Source organism: Mauremys reevesii, linkage group 3, assembly GCF_016161935.1.
Source record: "Mauremys reevesii isolate NIE-2019 linkage group 3, ASM1616193v1, whole genome shotgun sequence".
NCBI lineage: Eukaryota > Metazoa > Chordata > Testudines > Geoemydidae > Mauremys > Mauremys reevesii.
In genome coordinates, this window is record NC_052625.1 from 61,264,391 (window position 1) to 61,285,857 (window position 21,467).

The 21,467-nt window shown below is 46.7% G+C and overlaps 2 protein-coding genes across 2 annotated transcripts in view; both read left to right on the forward strand.

Moving 5' to 3' along the window:
• The first annotated feature begins 580 nt into the window (after positions 1-580).
• Positions 581-12,138, forward strand: KCNK16 (potassium two pore domain channel subfamily K member 16). The gene is made up of 5 exons (XM_039528374.1): positions 581-793; positions 6,679-6,793; positions 7,428-7,594; positions 9,495-9,660; positions 11,563-12,138. The coding sequence occupies exons 1-5, from the start codon at positions 581-583 to the stop codon at positions 11,778-11,780; spliced, it is 879 nt and encodes a 292-aa protein (XP_039384308.1). The 3' UTR covers positions 11,781-12,138.
• Positions 12,139-18,116: 5,978 nt separating this feature from the next.
• Positions 18,117-21,467, forward strand: part of KCNK17 (potassium two pore domain channel subfamily K member 17) — a 46,723-nt gene continuing 43,372 nt past the window's right edge. The window contains exon 1 of the mRNA XM_039528373.1: positions 18,117-18,399. Coding sequence (XP_039384307.1) covers positions 18,169-18,399 — 231 coding nt within the window. The 5' untranslated portion in view covers positions 18,117-18,168. The remainder of the gene's footprint in view (positions 18,400-21,467) is intronic.

Here is a 21,467-nt window from a genome sequence, read left to right on the forward strand (position 1 = left end):
ACTTTTCAATGCCTTCAGCTCCATGCTCTTCTCTGTTCTGGGGAGTCTCTTCTAACTAGAGAGATTATAGCGCTGCCTTGTACTGAAGTCTAGTGGTTAGAGCCAGCTGCTGGGAGTCAAGACTCTGAGAATCTCTTCCTGGCTCTGCCATCAACTCACTGTGTGACTTTGGGTAAGTCACTTACCACCTCTGGCCTCAGTTCCCCGCTCTAGAAAATGAGGAGAGTGCAGGGGTTTTGTGAAGCTTCAGTCATCAAGAGTTGTAACGCCTGTTGAGATTCTTGGAGGAAAAGATACTTTATAAGGGTAAAGCATTCTGACTAACATTCATGTTACCTCACAAGGGCTCGCCAGTTAGTTCACTCCTGACTGAAGAAAAGATGCAGGGAGATGAACGCTGTTTGCACTCATTTCATTTCATACAGGCCTGATGCCATTAAGCTGTTTAAACAGACTCTCTTCAGCAATAGCTGGAAACGTGACCGTGTGATTCCTCGGCGCCGGGGGCAGCGTGCCTCGCGGCACATTAACCCAGTGAGTGCTCAGAAGGGAGAGCTGCCTGCCACCTCACAGCAGCAGCATGTCCCACCTCGTGGTGCGCGGCAGACGGATCAACTGGACTCTGGTGCTGGTGCTGGGGTATCTCTTTTACCTCCTCCTGGGGGCCATGGTGTTCCAGCTGCTGGAGAAGCAGGCAGAGGCCCAGTCTCGGGACCAATTCCAGCTGGAGAAACTCAAGTTCCTGCAGAACTACACGTGCTTGGACAAGCAAGCCCTGGAGCAGTTTGTGCAGGTAAGAGGAGCAGGCTGCCCAGCTCTGAGCTCAAGGCTTAGTTTGGTCCTGGAGGGTTTATCCATTTTTACTAAAAATGAGCAGGTCGATTTAACATCTGTGCAATTAAAGAACTAGCCGTCTAAAGAAAGGCAGATGCTGTGCAAGCTCCCTCCACACAGTTCTGCCATTTCACCTCAGTCCTGACCTACAGCACGTCTTGCCTTTCCCACAGTGAGGCTCCCCAAACGCACACTTCCGCTGTTGCAACTGAGGGCTGCCTCACCGTAATTCCCCTCTCCCAGTCCTGTGCCCAGCTCAGCCCTTTGGTACTGCACTGATGAACACTATTGCAAACCTTAAGAAAGAAAGGCAGCTCTGCCAGTGCACCTCAGCCCAGACCTGTGTCGTCTCTGCACATCTCTGCCTGGACCCTGTCCAGCAGCACCCCTTGCGATTCCAGCTCTAGCCCTTTCAAATGCCATGAGCTATGCCATGTTGTACTGTGGTTTTGGCAAGTGGGTAAACATCCACAAGGTACCCGGTTAAGATGTGTAAACTCCATTTCATTTGTTACCTCAGGCAGTATTTGACACCAGGTCTGCAGAAGTGAAAGCATGTACAGTGAGATCTTTAAACTCATTTACTTTGTCATTTAGAGGAACCAACACAACATGTACTTGCATCTGGTCCAATGTGCACTCAAAATAAATGGGTTTTAAACTTAAAACAGGTTCAAGGCCAGTTGCAATACCCTCTGAGGTTACTGAAAGCTGTGCTCCTTGGTTGTAGTATGCAATGACAGGGCAATAAGAAATCCTTGAATCAATCAGATCTCTTCTTCGTGCTTCTAATTTCTCCAGCAGCAGACTGGGAGCCTTTCCTTCCTACCGTTTCAGTAAGGCCATTAAATTACTCCAAACAGGATGCCAATTTGCATTGTATTCTTGGTCTGATGGGTTTCCACCGATCAATTTCCAGATCAACAAAAAGCCCGGCAGGCACAGTAGATGAACTTGATAGAAGAGTGAAGTACAGATCACAAAGGTAGCAGGAAGTGAATGATTCTTCCTGAACCTTGGTCCATTAGGGCCACTGGGTAATTACAAATACTGCAATGTATTACTTGTTGAGTGCTTTGCACTGCATGGAATATGACAGAGAAGAGAGCCCTGATGTCCAGATATGGAGAGACGATGACTCTCAGCTCTGTGCCCAATTGGGATATCTTCATAGGGCTAATGTGTTATTTAGTCCAGTCCCTAATAACCTAGGAAGCTCCCTGAGTGCCAAATTCTCCTGTCTTACACCAATATAACTATATTAAAAGGAAAGGGATTGCACTGGTGTCATTGAAAGAAGAAGTTTGCTGAGCCTCTGGTTGTATTGAATACAAAGAATGTTTCAACTGCTAGCTGTTCTGGCAAGAACCAGCAGAGGGCACCAAAGTATCAGCTATCATGTATCAGACTTGAAACAACTCACGCTCAAAAACAGCTCATTAGATCACAGGGAGAGCTGTGAAGGACAAGCAGAGAACAGTGTGTCATCCGTCACACTGCCTTTTAGACACATTTCCAGCTATTATTAATAAGAAGGAATAAAACTCTTCCAAAAGTGAATCCCTAGCTCTGAGAGCACAGCTAAGAAACCATCACCTGTCGGTAGTCTTTATTGTCTACCTGTTCAATCATGAGACACCCGTCTACCCAATCTGAAGTGTTGCTCTACTCTGAAAAGTGACTGTGTAAAAGGCATTGTTGCAGCTCTGTGCTTATTGTGTGCCAGTGTCACGGCGTCAGCTTTGCTCAGTTAAATTGAAAAACTGGACTTTCTGACTCCCAGCCCTGCAACTCCACCCGCTGGGTTCTGAGAGTCAAAAGTTAGTGTTGCTTCAGGCTCATACATTATCTCCAGTAACCGTGTTTGGACTTGACCTCCATTAACAATTGAGTTGATTCTTCAAGAAGCAGATTCCTGTTGTTCCATCTCCATTCGCGGTGTTGGCTCTGTAGGGCTAGAATGAGAAACACTGAGATGGGCCTGATCTGAACAGCCTGGAACATCAGGAAATTCACATAAAACTTTGTGACCTGGGCCCATCTCTGGTAAAAACGTATTTTGTGTCAGAAAATGAAGTAGAGCTGACCCTAGATACAGACAGGAAGCAGAATAGCTGCGTAAAGAGGAGCCATTTTTACAGTCACTTTGCTGCCCAGGCCCACGCTTCCAGCTATTTGTCAGATAACATCAATCCTGACACACAGAGCCAAACCCTTGGCGATGGCTAAGGAGAATGCAGTGCATGTGGGGAGGAAGGAATAAAAAGTGGTATAAAGTTCACCTTTGCTCTCTTCAGCTCCTGTGATAGCTCTATGCAGGGCTGGTCCCCTTGCGGAGGGCTGCTCTAATTTACATTGGGTGCTAATGGTCCCAAGAGAACCAAAAAGGCAGTGATAGATTGGTGCAGTATTGGAGCATACCAGCTATACCCCTTTTCCCCAGCCATACCCCACTACACCAGCATCAGGGGTGGGAGGCGGTAGAAGCCATTCTGCTAACATTTTGTCCCAGAGGATCCTTCTTACGCTGGAATGATCTGCCTGGGTCTGGATATGTCAGCGGCACAGCCAGATCCTGCTAGCGTTGAGTCACAAAGCAGACAGACCACACTGGAAGATATGGCCCACAGTGTCAGGATATGGATGTGACGGTCCAGAGATGGTGTTTATGGCTGGAGTATTTAAAAGGTGTTTTAAAAATGCATTACATTTTCCTTCTGCACTTGGCGTGGGCAGTTTAGTGGAGATTATACTTCTGAGCATTTGCACTTTGAACTGCAGAGAACGGAGAGTTGCTCCTTGTGGGCCATGGATTAGAGCTGAGGTTCTTTTAGGCATTCTGAGTGGCAAAGGACTGAGATTTGTACCGCAGTGCAGTCTGAAATTTCATTCTTCTCTCCTCATTCTCACTTAAAACCACAGCAGTCATTTTGGATAGTTTGATTTGTCAAACTCCCGGAAGTGGTTTTTAATGTCCAGAACAAAGCTATTTGGTAGTAGAAGGGAGAGAAGTGTGAATGGCGCTACTATAATGGAATCGAATGTGGCCAGATGCACAACAGTCTTAACTGATGGGTTTCACACTCTTTGCAGATTCCCAGATGTTGTAGGAATTGTTACTGAAAGAATAATGTAAGGTATTAAACTCCAACCAACCAAAAGTTGTGTTATTCAGTGTGCATCAGATCAGCTAACATTTCAGAAGCAGTGCAATCCACATTGCCCTGGAATGAGGCATTGCAGAGATAATGCCCCAGCAGCAGTCAAGGGTTTGGGTTTTGAATGAGCATCCCCCAACCTTTAGCGCTGATCTCCTGGTTGTTGGGTCGTTGAGGCTGAGATGGCTATCAGGGCCACACACTCAGCTCCTCTAGGTCTTGTGTCACTCTAGAAGCAACCCTTTCTGCTGATTAAGGAGCAGGGTGGTGGGTGCACAAATGGGGTTCATTCAGTCACCTGATGGAAGGATGAGGGCCAGGACCTTGGAGCTCAAAAGTGGTGAGAGGAAAATAGAACAGATCCTCACAACTCCAACAGATGCCACCACCCTGTGGAGGGAATATTACAGCAGCCAGGCAACATTCTATTCACCCAGAGGCATTTAGTTGGTGTAGCGAGGCGGCCTGGTTCCCTGCCGCTCCGGAGGGGGACGAGCCCTTCCAGACGCCAAAGTGGGCAGAGCCAGTGGAGCTTGCACCCGCCCCCCAGAGGTCAGGGAGCAGGACAGGAAGTACAAAAGCCCAACCCCAGAGCTCACTAGAGGCCCGGCTGCCGGAGAAGCCAGATGCCTGTGGCCTAGCTCCCAGTTGGGAGACTCCTGCAGTTTGTGGCTGACCCGAGGACTGGCCAGACGCTGACCAGACCCCGGAGAAGCTGGTAAACCTGCCTGTGGCAAGTTACCCAGAGGAGCTGCCAAGCCTACCGCTCACCGGGTACCCAGAGGAGCCCCTGGTGCTTGATTCCTTGGGAGACTCCGTCCAGACACAGATACCTCTAGAGGGGGAGGTAGGAAGTATCTCAGGGGCAGCCGACCCTAGTCTGTCTGCAGCACACCCATAGCTGATGTCAGTGTGTTGCAGCCAGGATCCCCACTGACGCAGCAGCGGGTCTTCTGCCGCTGCTAGGGCCCCGGGCTGGGACGCAGTGGGTGGGAGGGCCTGCGTCCCCTCTGCTACCCAATGTGCGGGTGTCAGGCTCCCCCTCTCCCAGGTCCTTTAGCGCCAGGACCTGGGCCTCCTAAACCTATTTGTCTGCTCAGCCCCTGCCTGAGGGCCTGAGCTACAGACTCTCTACTGCCCCACCCTGACCCAGGGCCTGAGTTATTGAACTGTTTGCTCAGCCCCTGCTTGAGGCCCTGAGCCCCTGCCTGTTTGCCGCCCAGCCAGGCTAATTCCCCAACTCACCTGACCTAGGTAGTGAGGCGGCCTGGTTCCCTGCCGCCCCGGAGGGGGACGAGCCCCGGCCAAACCCCCTACAGTTGGATATAAGGATCTAGGGGTTATAGTGGATCACAAATTGAATATGAGCCAACAATGTGATGCAGTTGCAATAAAGGCTAAAATCATTCTGCAGTGTATGTGTTGTAGGTAAGACACTGGAGGTAGCTGTCCTACACTACTCGGCACTGGTGAGGCCACAGCTGGAGCACTGCATCCAATTCTGGGTGCCGCACTTTAGGAACGATGTGGACAAATTGGAGGGAGTCCAGAAGAGAGCAACAAAAATTATAAAAGAAAACCTGGCCTGTGAGGAAATGTTAAAAAAACGGGCAAGTTTACTCTTGAGAAAAGAAGACCCAGGGGGGACCTGATAACAGTCTTCAAATATGTTAAGGGCTGTTCTAAAGAGGACAGTGATCAGTTGTTCTCCATGTCCACTGAAGGTAGGCCAAGAAGTAATGGGCTTAATCTGCAGCAAGGAAGATTTAGGTTAGATATTAGGAAAATGTTTCTAACTATAAGGAAGCTGGAATAGGCTTCCAAGGGAGGTTGTGGAATCCCCATCATCAGAGGTTTTTAATAACAGTTTAGACAAACACCTGCCAAGAATGGTTGAGGTATAGTTAGTTCTGAGCAGTGCAGGGGGATGGACTAGATGAATTCTTGAGGTCCCTTCCAGCCCTAGGATTCTATGATTTTTGACAGACAAGTAAAATATTTCATATTACAACTGAATTTGGGGAGCTGCACCCTCTTTGCCCATGTTGACTTCAGCCCACTTCAACACCCAGCAGGTGAGAGCAGTCTAGAGCAGCAGAGGATGTCTCATTAATTAGCCCCAGGCTGTCAGACAGAAAGGAAAGGCCTGGAGATGATTGGTGGAGATACTGAGAAGCTATAGCTAAAAACAGAACTCACCCTCATGATGTAGAGGTGAGCCAGCCACTCCTCCCCCTCCACCCACAAACATGCATGAGTCACACATAAGTCTGGGATGAGATGGAGAGTGGGAGGGATGGAGGAGGAGCAACCTTTGTTTTTATGGTTTAGCATCACTTTGTTTCCCTAATTCAAGCACTTTCTTTGCCCCCTCCATTCCGGTCCCTTCATCCTCCAGCAAGTTACTGAAATGTTCATATTTGGGTGCTCCTGTTCGCCTATAAGGAGGGCACAGGCCTCTGGCCAGCTCTACTCCTCAGGCCTTTGCTGAGCCACTGAGAGACCTATATCAGGTCCTTTTGGTCAAACTCTAACCTGTCTAGAAACTCCATTGCTTATTACACATCTAAGCTTGCTTGAGACATCCATCAACACTCACCTGTCCATCCTTTTACCTGTCGATCTCTTTATCATGAGCCTATACATGTTGCTCACCTGCCTGTCTTGTGCTTTTCTTCTGCTTCAGGTCATCCTGGAAGCATGGGAGAAAGGGGTTAACCCAGAAGGAAACTCTACCAACCCCAGCAACTGGGACTTCAGCAATTCTTTCTTTTTTGCAGGAACCGTTGTCACAACTATAGGTGAGGCAGCCTCTCTTCCTATTAACCTCTTCCTCTGACAACAGATGCTTCCTCCAACTGTCCTGTGAAAGACTGAATCGCTAGTGACAGCTGGATAGACTAGACCTGTCAGGAGAGTCTGTATCAGTATGGGGCATATTTAAAGCGCCACATTTTCAGCCAGCCTCCAATTCTGCATGTTCATTTTGCACACCCAGCTTATTGCACCTTCAAAAGTGGGCACATGCCCATTTTGCAACTGCAAAGCCTTCATCTGTGTATGCAGATTGGGTGACTGTGCTGTGTGTGCAAGACAGGTACTGCATCTGCTTGTGCAAACCAAGTTAGTTGCGTTCATCACAAAATTGGAGACCTGGGTTGAAAATCAGACCCCTAATGTGGAAGGATAAGACATTTTTAAATAATTATTTTTCATGCCCCGTGTTCATTTGATAGTGACAAAGATTTAGGGCCCAATCAGTGGCTGTGCCGTTTTCTCCAGCCAGAATTCTGTCTGGAAAGGTGTGAATAAGCAGGGCCTCAATGGAACTGAACTAAACTGACCTTCCAAACCTTTGGAGGTTCTTCCATGGGCAGTACTCCGACTCTAGAGCCTTTTAATGTAATTGTCCCTTTTTTCTCTCCTTCACTGCAGGTTACGGTAACTTGGCCCCCAGTACGGTGGCTGGGCAGGTGTTCTGTGTGTTTTATGCCTTGTTTGGGGTGCCGCTTAACCTGGCCTTTCTCAATCAGCTGGGGAAAGGACTCAACGCACACCTGATCATTCTGGAGAGATGGGTGCACAAGCCAGGCCGTGCTCGGGTACAGTGTCCATTTATCATTGGTCTTCCTCTGTTTTAAAGCTAATTGGTTTTCCGAAACAGGTGGCACCTCAGGCTTCGCTGCTGCCTGTTTGTGTGTATGTCCTGGGACATCATAATCATGTGTCCTTTCTATATCAGGAAGTTAACACGTCACATTATAGATGATGACTTTGAAGTAATTTGCTCTTGTCTGAAGGAAACGATCTTTGCCTGTCTTAAGCCCTGATTCTCCAAAATACGTTAGCATGGTCTTAACTTTGAGCATGTGCCTAAGTCCCATTGACTTTGATGGACTACAAGTATGTACATAAGTGCTGCACTGAATCAGGCCTACGGTGCCCAACCTGTAGTAGTTTTAAACTACAGTAGAACCTGAGAGTTACAAACACCTCTGACAAAGTGGGTATTCACCCATGAAAGCTCATGCTCCAATACGTCTGTTAGTCTATAAGGTGCCACAGGACTCTTTGCTGCTTTTACAGATCCAGACTAACACGGCCACCCCTCTGATATCTGAAATGTTTGTAACTTTAAACAAAATGTTGTAGTTTTCTTTTTAAAGTTTACAACTGAACATTCACTCAATACATCTTTAAAATTTTACTATGCAGAAGAAAAATGCTGCTTTCCCTTTATTTATTTAGTAGTTTACATTTAACATAGGTAAATGCTGCTGCTGCTGCTGCCTGATTGCTTACTCCTGGTTCCAAATGAGGTGTGTGGTTGACCGGTCAGTTCATAATTCTGGTGTTCGTAACTCTAAGGTTCTACTGTATGCCAAGACAATTTCATTTTTTATTGGTCCATATTCTAATCTGACATCCCTTCACCAATTGGACCAGCAACTCTGCACTTAATTCTTTTCCCTCTGTTACTCTCTTTTTAAATTAAGATAGATATTCACTCTCTGTGGGTAAGACCTGTCAGTAGGTCACCCAGTCTGAGTCAATCCAGATTTTGGAAAACAAGGTAAATGGAGAAAATCTGTTCTCCACATTTCTGTATAAAGGCTCTGTGGCTGGCCCCTGAAATCAGAGAAAAGAGATTAGAGAAGACTCTCAGATACCTGATTTATGAATGGCCCTTTGGCAAATCTATGGCCCATTCTGGCACATCCTGTTTTCTCAAAGTGGAGTCTCTATGTCTGTCTGTCTCTCTGGATCGCTCATCTCTAGGACTTGCTTTAACTGCTCATTCACTTTAGAAAGTCACAGTCCAGGAAAATAGGTTAGCTCTAAACTAGTGTTAGGAAATTAATTGATTATTTTTTCTAGCCATTCCTGGCTAGTCACCTCCCCGCACCCATCGGTCTGTGTGATAAAGTGTGGGAGGGAGGGAGGGTAGGAGGGGAAATGCGGTGAGCCTGGGGGAGGAGGCGGGGCCGGGGATTTGGGGAAGGGGTTGGAATGGGGCGGGGAAGGGGCGGAGTTGGGGCAGGGCCGGGGCGGCAAGGGGAAATTTTTTTGCTTGGGGCAGCAAAAGACTTGGAGTCGGCCCTGGTTGCAGACAGATGTTTGTAAATGTGATCTGAGCTCACCCAAGGCTCAGAAACTAGAGGGCAAATAAAAAGAACCCCAATGTATTATTTTTTAAAACTTTCATGATTTTTTGAGGCCTGACTCATGATTTTTGAATGGTTAGCACTAGCAATACTGCTGATGAATCCATTATTAGAAGTGCTTCAGTATCTGTAGAGAGAGAATATAACCAGGTCAGATTACAGTTCATAAGAGGGGATGAGCATTTCTCCCTTCCATCTTGTCCTCTGATACCCACAATAATTGGGTTCTGTGGGGTACTGTACTTTCTACAAACCAGCAACAATAAAAAAAATCCACCAACCACCCCGTGACAGACACTCAATGCCACTGAGCTGCCATTTTCCTTCTCTCCTACAGGTAGTGCAGACGCTGGCATTGTCCCTCTTTCTGACTGCCGGGACCTTGCTTTTTCTAGTATTCCCACCTATGATCTTCAGTTATGTAGAAGGCTGGAGCTATGGAGAAGGCTTCTACTTCACCTTCATCACCCTCAGCACCATTGGATTTGGGGATTATGTAGTAGGTAATGAAGGGGTGGGGTTGGATGAACTTTATAGGCCTGTGTTCTTAGGCCACTGTAAATTGGGAATAACTCTGCAGAGGTTAATGAGTTACACCAGTGCAAGTTTGGCATAAGTAGATGAGAATCTGGCCCTATGTCTCTACTAAGACTGCCAACAGGGCCGTTAAGTGTTGCCAATTGTGGTGATGGGTATGGATTCTTGTCCACTGAGAACTAGACTAAGACCCACCAAATTCATTTCACACAGGCCACTGAATACTGATTAGATAGTAACTGTTCCCAACCCAGTTTAGAGTGAGCCACAGACATAGAGGTGAAAGACTCTATATCCCATTATTAATCGTCCGAGCCGTCCAGTCCCAATTAGTGTCACCCACGTATGGACTAGACAAGAAACTCTAGCAAACGTTTTTAGGAATCAAGCCATGTCTAATACTGAGCTGTCAGGGATTATAATTACAGGGTGAATACTAGTAGCAAGCAGAGGTCCTTGTAAGAAAATGTACCAAACGGTAGCATATAATCCCCAGAGGCATTGGCTGTGCCCTAGAGTCACTGCCAGAGAGGAGGCCTTTCTCCTTTCTCTGCACCAGCTCACTTAAGCAATACACTTAACATATGAGGTAGAGAATGTCCACATGTGTAGAAAGAACAATAGGTTCTGTCACCTTCTCTGGGGTTTATCCTCCCCTCACTTCCCAGAAGTTTTGTGTGTGCATTGTGAGAGCCTCTTTGCCTTAAGGCCTGGCTGTGACACTGTGGAGATCAGTGATGCATTTGGTCCTTAGCTGATGCACTGACCATTCATTCACTAGAACTGCCATATGGGTATCAGTGACACACACACACATATACAAAATGGCACTATTTGCTTGGTAATGTAGTCAGCAAATAATATCTGATCCTCTCTGTTCAGAACTCAGGCATACTGCATACTACAGAAAAAAACATGGGTGTAATAAACTATGGGTGTGGCTAAAATAATATTCTAACATGTTAGAGAACCAGATGTAGAATAAAACATGCCTTTCTAATATGGTTATAACATGGTCATTTCTCATCAACACAGGCTAGAATGAATAATTTTACATAGCCCTGGTTAAGGTTAAACACCACATATTAGTTGAAGTTTGATGAAAGTAACAGCTTGATTGCATGGAGATGCCACAAATTGAGTAAATCAGTCACATTGCTTTCTTGTTCTATTTATTAGATGTATAGCAGGTATAGTAAAGTGGTCATGATAGGGTTAAATGGGTTACCCAGAGTAGTTTAGGATGGAGCCATGCTCCGTGCCACTCTTACTTCTTGTTTAGTCAGTGGGAGTTTTCCCTTCACTGTGTTGTGATGCAGTTAAATAAAGCAGCAAGTTCCCAGGCTGCAGTTCTGTGTGCAGATGGGGCCTTACAATTTTGATTCCATCTATTCCAAGCCGAACCTCAGACACTGGGGATATGTCTACACTTAAAATGGTACAGCTGCGTTGCTGTAGTGCTTCAGTGTAGACACTACCTATGTCGACAAGAGGGGTTCTCCCATCAGCATAGGTAATCCACCTCCCCAAGAGGTGGTAGTAGGTCGATGGAAGAATTCTTCTGATGGATACATGGGGATTTAGGTCAGCTTAACTACACTGCTCGACATGTGGATTTTTTCCACAGTCCTGAATGACATAGTTATGCTGAGTTAATTTTCTAGTGTAGGCCAGGCGTGAGCAAGAAAACACAGGAATCGTTCTAGGACATATGCCCACATTCAGTAGATTTTGTGTGTGGGATCTGTGTAGCTCACATGACCTCGCAGTAGATCTTTGCATGAGGTTATGTGTGTTCTGCATCCTGTTGGCCTGTTTGCCAGTCCCAGGGGTCCAGTCTAACATGTTAAGTTTCATGGTTTTTTCAGGCACAGATCCTAACAAGCACTACATCTCGATGTACAGGAGCCTGGCAGCAATTTGGATTGTTTTTGGCTTGGCCTGGCTTGCTCTGGTCTTTAACTTGGGAGCTGACCTGATGGAAAAATTCCTTCAGCTAAAGTGGCACAAGCCTGGCACAGCAGAAGAAGCCATTACCAAGATGGAGGATGACCCTGATCAACCCAGAATCCACATACCGAGCTGAGAGAGGCTCATGGAGAGCACTTTAGAAAGAGCAAGGCTCTCCTGCTCCTGCCTCATACACACCAAGCAAGCTTTCTGGGTAAGAGATGGCTGGCTCTAAACCACAGGTTGCAGACTATCTCCAAGGGAGAAGATATTTTCAGAAGAAAGGAAAGCCCTTCATAGTGTAAAGGCAGCAGCTGAATAAAAACCTTTGAGGGAGTGAAACTGTAAAACAAACATCCCAGTATTCATCACTCACTTTCCACACAACGACCCCCTGGTGCAAGTTCCCCTGAAATAATTAATTACCATCCCTCTGATTTGATCTTTAGCTCCTGGAATTGAATTCTGTTGATCTCTGGCGTTCAGAAATCCATAGTGACTGCCTCACAGCGAGGGTGGGAATACCTGACATCAAGAGAGCTGAGCTGAATTTCACTTCCAAGCAGACACAATGAGGAAAAACAGGACCAGGCCTGGCCACCTGTTTAACCACATTCATCAAATGAAGCTTTTCCTGAAACCTCTTGGCAGACTTTGTCCTATATGTTCAGTGGTTACATTTCTATCATTGACAACTGGGCTGAAAAGCTTCTCCTTAAAATTGCTTAGAAACACTGTGTCCATTCCAGAGCTGTCTGCATTGTAAGAACTTCATCTGGAATAAACAGGCATCTGATACCAAATCCTGATCTCCCAAGTCCCTTGATAATACCAGTCCCTTGCTCAGTGACTATTGATGCAAGCAGACTTCCTTATTTCCTGCCAGTTCAGAAATCCTCTGCCAATGTGTGGTACCTGCTTTGGGCCCATTCATTAAGAAACTCTCATGGACTATGTGAAGTCGGTACTGTCCATTCAGCCCTAAGCAAAACTGGCTGACTCCTCCCGTTCCAAATCCTGCTCTCTGTTACATGCATGGCATTAGTTGGTGAGAACAAGGAGTCTGATTTTCTCACAACTGTTGTCAACCAAGAGTAACAGCTCTTACATCAGTCAAGGAGGTGGTAAAGCAAAACGAAAGCCACACGTGTGGAATGATCCTGTTGCTGAACCGTAGAAATATGGGTCCCACATACAACAAACTTTATAAAGAGTTAATCAATAACGTCTTCTACAGATATGCTTATAACCATTATGACATATGCTACTTCTGTATGTGCAATGCTAATAACGTATATTAATAACTTATTAACCCTTTATAAACCTGTTATCAATGGAACCTTCATATACAGTGTGCCCAAAATACAACCTGACTGACAGAGTTAACCAGCAGTGGCCCATGATTGATTGATTACAGTTCACCACATGACAGCCTCTCAACTAGCAATTTGATATTTCACTGTGGGAGAGATGTCTATAAAATCTGCAGCAAATTGTGCTGCCTGGAGAAGGAGTGCACAAGGCGTGAAACTCATCCCACACATCTGCTCTGCTGGAGTCTGGATTCTGAGGAGATTCACAACAAAGGCTGGATCTTGCATCTTACCTCGTACCTGTTTTCCCCACTGATGGTTGGAACCTGGAGACTCCAGGCTGGGTGCTCAAGTCTGAAATGCTGGGAAATAAGAGTGGACAGCTTCCAGTTATTGGGCTTGCTCAGTAAGGCCCATGATACCATCACCCCATTCTACACCTCATTCTCATCTACTACCTACCTTACAGCTCTTGTCTATCTCCACTCTCCTAGCACTCATCTCCCCTCTGTCCTTTCACACAATCTCCTAAATGAGTGCAAGAACTGCCTGCTCTGTAGCCTCTGCCATCTGGCACAGCTGCCTTGTATCTCTGTGAGTTAGCTAGCTCTCCATATTTTTGCAACTCTCATGTGAAAATCTCTCTTACCTATATCCACTCTTTTCCCTCCCTCAGACCAAATGCTCACATATAGTCATTAGATGCTGTCTTTACACCACTGTCTTTGTAATTTATACTATATTCTGCCTTATATTATCTAGCTCTATGAAACATTGTGGGCGGCCATTTGTATGAACGACACGATCAGGTACCAAATAAAGTACTGACTTGTGCATACGATCCAGAGTCCATCCCACCCCTCCTGTCTTCCACACCTTCCACACCTCATCCAATCTAGGCAACACAAACCATGTGTGCCAGGCCATAGGCTAAAGGCAGGTGTACACAATACCTTTCACTGTGCTCCCTGCCACACAATGTGCTAAACATGTGCAAAGATGACGAGACCAGGGATACAACACGTGCATTACATGTTGGGGAGCTCGCTGCTACTCTATTTTCACACACACACACATGCCGCCTCCTGGCAGTTTGCAGTTGGAATCTCCACTTCCTCAGCCCAGTCCTCCTACCAGTATATAGCTCCACTGCTGGCCATTGGCTTTGCCAAACAGCAGCAGAGCAACACTGACATGATTTTTGTCAGTTTCCAGTGTCACTCACATGATTTTGAATAGAGCCGGGCAGCAAACCCTTTTCCCATCCCACAATTATTTTGAAGAATTTGAAAATCTGTATTGTCCCCAATTGGGACAAAATCTCAAAAATGTTCATGAATGGGAAAAACAAATTGGTTTGTGTCAATTGAAACATTTTGCTGCAATGATTTTTGAAATGTTTTGTTTCCCTTTTTCCCCTTTGATTAACTCTTTTTAGTCTAAATAGCTTAAAATTTGAATGAAAAAGTAATTCCGAACCAGTACCTTGGAATTCTTTGTTTTGAAAACATCAAAGAAACATTTCAACAATTTCAAAACTTTTTTTCAACGTTTTTTTGAGTCAGGAGATTCGTCAGAACCGACCTTGCTTCACAAACAGTTTTGGTTTTGATGATGATGCATTTTTACACACACACACGACTCATCAAAAAAATCCCCACTGGCCCTAGTTCTGAATAGTAAAAGTGAAAACGTCCAGAGACTTGTTATGTTCACAGTGCTGCTGCTGCTTTTGACGATACTCCGAGTAGCTGCAGCGATTCTGGAGTTGTCTGTCTGCAGACTCAGGAAGATACATTACTGCTGTATCAGCTCACACGTGAAAGATTTTCTTAACAACCATAACGCCTAGAAAACAAATTACAAACAAAAGAAAAATCTTAAATTCTGCAGATGGCGATGATTTAAGGCTCCTCACACTCACCAGAGGGAAAAGTTTATTTTTCACCACTGTCCAGTGGATTTTTCAAGCCTTGGACAAGAACCTAGAGAGCATGGAGATGCCATAAGAGCTCCATTGTTCAGGTTACATTGCGATTTGAGCTTACAGCGGGGACAAAATACTTTTTTAATGCATGAATAAGAGTGCAGTGTTTCTCAGTGGCTGCAATTTGAACCTCGGGTGAGTTCTGAGGGGATGGGTGCTGGGGCACAACCTACCAGCTGAGGAAAATAAAATGGCAGAAGATCTACTGCTGAAGAACACTATATAAGAGTCAGGCCAGGCATTATTATGGTATGGTCACTAAGGAGCCAGGGGAGGATAGGAAAGGAGCATCTTGCCCGCACCCTATTCCTGTTGCTAACAGAGCAATCTCTGCTTCCTGTACAGAGTGGAGCTCTCTCAACTTCCTGTAAAGTGCTCGGCTCTGGTGCAGGGGAAGCAGCACTCCTGAAGTTGTGGAGCTGACATTGCAGCCTGTGTAAACAGGATTGCCCCAGAGCTGGGCACTGCGTGGATACATGAGCAGGGAATCACCAGCAGCAGCCACTCCATCCCCATCCAGGCCACTAAGATGGCACCAGGCCTCTAACTAGTAAGCCCACCAGCACACCCATCCCAAAGATCTCCCCCCAGTCTGGCAACCTCTGCACCATCCCACCGCAACAGGTCCCCGAGCACCAATATACCACCTGCAATTTTTTCCATGGCCCCAGTCTCAGAATCTTGTGGCTTGTGGGATGTTAGGTGGATCCTAACAGGAAACTGGAAGTGTTTTTTGGGTCCTGAATAGAAGAAGGTTGAAAATCCCTAATACGGTGTATCCTCCCCAGACTTACGACACTTACTCTTTGAGTGCAGAAAGAATTTGCTGGGGATTTTCATTTTCATCTGTTAATTAGTTTATAAATTATTGGTATTTTAAGTGGCCCCGTTTAGGAGCTTTTGGGGTGAGCCTAATCTTTTTCTTCCCCCTAGTTCCTTCTAACAAAGGAATTCCTGATTTAGATTTGAAAATGGGCTCAGTTCTTGACAGAAAACCTGAACTCTCACCTGTTATTTTATATACCTTATCATTAATATATGTATTAAATAGCGTAAGTACATGTCAGTAATCTTTGTACATGATTATGTTTCATAGTATGCATTGTGCAGCTCATCTGGTTTTTATATGGTCATAATGTAAAAATATAGTAGAAATGTATCTGTGTTTTTTATGAGATAGGCAATGCAGACTGTAACCATCTTTTCCTCCTTTATCCCTCTGACGTATGGTATCCGGAGACATCTAATTTTAAGATTATAACTCACATACGATTATTAAATAACAGTACTTTGGAAAGTAAGAGGTAAGGCTCTGCAATGCAATTTTCAGTTCTTTGACGCATGCATTGCAGGTGACTATTGTTGAACCGAAAGTGAGCATGTGAAAGAGACTACTATGCTGCTGGTGCGGTTGAACATCACGGTGGTAGTGATTTAATGCTTGGAGGCTGCTTGTATGTTGAGTGTGGATGTTGCCTTAACTCATTCCTTTGATGTGTAATATTTGTGTTAGGAGAAAATGCAGCTGAGCAACTTTAACTGTAAAGGGTTAGATTGCACCTTTAGGCACAGCCCTGAAACTCTCCTTTCCACCCCCTGTACCAGCAGCAATTACAACAGTCCCTTTGCCAGCTCAGCTGTACTGGTAAATGGTTGCAGCCAAGGATCCCTCCACTCTCCTCCTCCACTTCTGCTGTTCTGAGCATTGGGGTCTAACCAGACACAAGGTCTGGGTAGCTTTCTCAGGGATTTAAGAGGTGCCTCTTACTCCGCTGCATGGTCACAATCTGTCCCTAAATTAGTCAAGCTTGTGTCCAAAAACTGTTTTGCTTTGTTTTGTGGAGACCACAGAGATTGGTCTGCTGGGGTGATGGGGCATACTGTATATACTCTACTTGAATTCAGGGTAGCATTTGACACAGTCCTGCACAACAGGCTAATCCACCAAATTAGCAAATTCAGCATAGAAGGCACCAGCCCTGTATGGATAAGGAATAGGTTAGATGAGGGTGGCGGGAGGTCTCATATTTTTCATAGAATGGATCACACCTTGATGGAGAGAATGCCTCATGGACTCCTTCCCCTCCACCCCCCTTCACCTTCACTTATCAGCCCTGTGGCAAGTTCATCAATCACTTACATGGAAAAGTCATATTAAGAAAATATTTTAACTGCCTTTTAATGTGATTTAGCAGCAGGAAACAAGGAGGAAAGCCAGTTCTCTGCAGATCACCATAAAGTGCCTCTCAGACCACAGGGAATGTGCCACTGGGTTAGATGATCAAGGTCAGTTTCCCCGAGGGAAGACGATGATGAGTGGAGTCCCTCCGAAAGTGGCACGGGGCCTGCTGGTTTCATTCCCAAGTATAAAGGACTCAGAGGGAGGTTTCACTAATAGGGGCTCCTGGCTTGTGGATGACACTAGATTGCCCAACAACTAAAGTAGATGTATGGAATCAAACACATAAAGACCTAGATAGGTGGGCACTATTAGGGGACTATCTGTGAAATAACGAGATTGGTGGTCAGGAGTAGTCAGATGGGATGCACATTAAGCATACTGGTTCTGCGGTACACACTGTAGGACAAGGATGGAGAACCATGAAGCAAAATGACTAGTTGAGGGCAACAAGGCACAGAGGCACCAGAAAGTCTGAGTGGCCACCAGAACCCCCCTGGCAGAGCCTGTTAGTCTGCAGCTGGGGAGCACATGGTGACCCCCGTCCTTCCGAAAGGAAACCCAGAGGCACAGCCCAGAAAAGGGCCACAGGAGTGTGGCAAAGAGGGAGGGGATGGCTCAGGGGACTGGTAATATCAGCTGGAGCTTTTCCCATCTGGTCCCTGGGAAATTGTGGGGGTGCTCCAGACCTGCTGCTCCTATACAGGACAAACTAACTACATCCACATGGGTCAGGCCCCTGTGGTACCAGAGAGGGGGGCGGGGGAGACACATGGAGACTGAAGGGGGGTCTGAGTGCCCCTGATCCACCACTTCCGGGGGTGCCAGATGCTCCTGACTCCCTCATCGCTGGGAGAGGGGTGGTGCCCCCCGATCCCCGCTGCAGGGGGCTGGAGGCGGGGAGGCCCCTCTCTCCCCAGCCCCATTGGAGCGGAGAGGCCCTGGGCTACAATAGAGCCGCCCCCGGCGCCCTTTCCCCGCCCCCCGCGTTGCCTGCCTGCGGCCCCGGCCGGTGCTCGCCCGGAGTCCGGGGAGCCGCGGTGCGATGTGCAGGGCGCAGGGGGACGCCGTGGCCGGGCGGCGCGGGTGGCGGCTGCCCGGGACCCTGCTGCTGCTGCTGGCCTACGTGGGTTACCTGCTGCTGGGCAGCACGGCGTTCTGGGCGCTGGAGGGGCCCGCCGAGCGCCACTCGGCGCAGCAGCTGCTGCAGGGCAAGTGGGAGCTGCTGGGCAATTACACGTGCCTGAAGGGGCCGGCCCTGGAGCGCCTCGTTCAGGTAGGGGGCTGGGGACTCCCCCCGGGAGGCGGGGGCGGAGGGTCTGGCGATCCCCTCCCAAGGGGAGGTGGCTGTGCGCCCCCCCCCCCAAGGGGCAAGTAGCCATAGCCCCTGGGTGGGCACGTGGTCGTAGAATCATAGAATCTCAGGGTTGGAAGGGACCTCAGGAGGTCATCTAGTCCAACCCCCTGCTCAAAGCGGGACCGACCCCCAACTGAGGAGTAGGGGGCAGCTGGGTGAGATGTTGAGTGAGTGGTGCCCCTTCCCTGGGGGAGCTCCAGCAGGAGCGGTACCAATGCATGGCTGGCACTCAGGGGGCTTTGGGACTCTCTCTGCTTGAAGAGATCAGCGTGTCCATCCCTTGGCTGGCAGGCGCCTGTTTAGGATGCAGGCTCTTCCCTCAGATATCTTCTTATCAATCAGCCTTTCTTGGAAAGCGGCTTCTTGAAGGTTCCTTTCTGTGTCCCGTTTTCCTTAGCCTCCTGCTGCCTGTTTGGCTTCACTGAGCAATTAGCCCTTAAAGTCGGGGTAATCAGTTATTTTTGGTCAAGGTCCATATTTCTTGCTCAAGGGGTAGTCAAGGTCCGGACTCCAGTGAACCGTGTTTCACACCGCAATAGCAATAATGATCATAAGTAAATAAAAAGATTTCGGGGTCTCTTCGAAAGCATCTGGCCATCTGGATTTGGCCCACAGTTTGCCTATTGACTACCCCTGCTGCAGGGCCTGGCAGGGGGCAGCTTTGTTTAGCCATGTACTTGATTCTGTGGGACTAAAGGGATGTGAATCACACCTTCTGTTTCAATGTGTATCTTTCACCACCTTCCATCTGCTTACCAATGTGTAACTCACACCCCCCCCACACCTCACCTGGGAGCTTGTCCCAGCACTGGATTCCTGCGATGGATTGTGTGTCCTTAGGGAGCCCCGCTGGACCCTAGATTTGTAAATCTGCACATGAATTAGGCAGACCTGGCCAGTGCTAGTAATATCCTATGTATTCCCCAAATCATCAAGGCAACAGTATTCCATTTTATACCTGTACAGAGTCTGTCATATTTAAAAGTCATTTTATGTCTCTTAAAATGTAGCCATTTCATCCCTCCTTTTCTTAGACTGGTGTGTCATTTTACTTAATTTTGCTCCCCCAACCCCCATTTGCTTCTGACTGCTGAAAATATGGTTATTAATAAGTAGAGGTTTTGACATTTCCAGTGACACTTTTAGGAACAATCTTTGAATTGTGGGGCTGCCCCAATCTTTAACATTTATTTTCCCCAGTATGTTTAAATTTAGCCATTCTGTCCCGGTAATTTTTCTGCAATTGTTTGTAACGTGTCTGTTCTCCAGGTATCTCTGGCCATATTTTCGTTATTATGATGATTCCTAAATATCTTTCTCCCCTCATTTATCCTGAGTAAACTGTCAGTCTTTAAGCCACCTGGCTTGGTAGAATAGATAGTGGTAGAATTTTTCATAATTGCAGGTTGTATTGCTTCATTTTAGCAGTGAATCAGAATGCATTACAGCGTACGTTATCTTACCAGTGATAACGTCGTATAATAATTAATACGGAAACTTCTTTGCAGAGAGTTTAATTGGCATCAAGTATCACTTTTTCCAATTTTCTGTTCATTATTTGAAAGAACAAGTGTCAAACAAGCCAGTACAAAAAAACATGCTTGTAAATGATGCTGAGGATATTTCCATGACAACTGTGCAATGCCCAAATAGGACAAATATATTCTTGCTGACACCCCTAGGGGCCACACATGGGCAAAACGGGGGCAGTTTTGGTTTTGCAGAACCTCTGCATCAGGCAGGTATTGGTTTGGAAAACCCAAAATCCAACCCAGGAGTGATTTGGATACGAGGCCCACTTGACCTAAACGTCTCTGGTTCAGGAGGGTGCGAGAGACTAAATAAGTGGTTCTTGTTCGGGCCCATCTCTGTTTCAGATAGGTGACTTGGGTTTTGCCAAACCAAATGCTCATGGTGGTTTGGATGGTAGTGTCATCCTACCTGACCCCAGTGGGGTGTGGGTAAATCTTTGCATTTTTGTTGCATCTGTTCAAAAAAACCCACCATCACAATTGAGCTTTGTTAAGAGTCTTAGCAGAGATTGTGAGGATTGACTTGGAAAAGGTAGCCGATGGGAGGGGGCTTTTCAGCCTTACTGACTAAGATCTAACAATTTCCAGTGGTTATAAGTTGAAGTTAGATAAATTCAGCCTTGAAATGAGATGCAATTTCGTAGCAGGAAGAAGCAGCAACACTGGAACAGCTCATCAGGGGAGATGGTGGACTCACCATGGCTTGTAGTCTTTAAGGTGAGATCAGATAGCTTTCTGAGAGAAATCCTACAGCCAAGGGCAGCAGAGAGATGGGGGGAGGTTGGCGTAGTTGGTCATGATGATCCCCTCTGGCCTAGGAGCTGTGAATCTATGAATCCAACTGTTCATCCCTCTCTCCATGTGCCAGGAACAGGAAGCTCTACATTGCCCTTAACGTGCTCATAACACTTGCAGCTCTGCATTAAGACAATGACCATAACCAAACATCGTGCTTCAGGGGTTCAGCCAGTCACCTGCAGGGGTCTGGAAGGAATTTCACAATGCTGACCCCTATTCACAGTTGGCCAGATGTATTCCTGGCAGGGATAGAGGGGTGTGTCACCTTCCTCTGAGGCATCGGGGATTGGCCACTGCTGTACACAGGACACCAGATGGGGTGGACAAGTGCACTGAGGTGATGCAGAGAATCTGCTTTCTCAGATGCTTGGCTGTTGTCGAGTCTTGCTCACGTAATCAGGGTCAAACTGATTGCCAGTTTTGGGTCAGGAAGGAATTTTCCCTGAAATGATATTGGCAGAGACCTTGGGGTTTTTTTCTCTTTCCTCTACAGTATGCAGCACGGATCGTCTAGGATCATTTCGGCATATCTCATGCAATCAATTACATTCGCCTCTATGCCTGTGGCACACAACAGTTTAGTCTCTTGAGGACTTGAAATATTTTAGTCTAATCCAAGGTATTGGCCTCAATATAGGGTAAATTTAATAGCCTGTG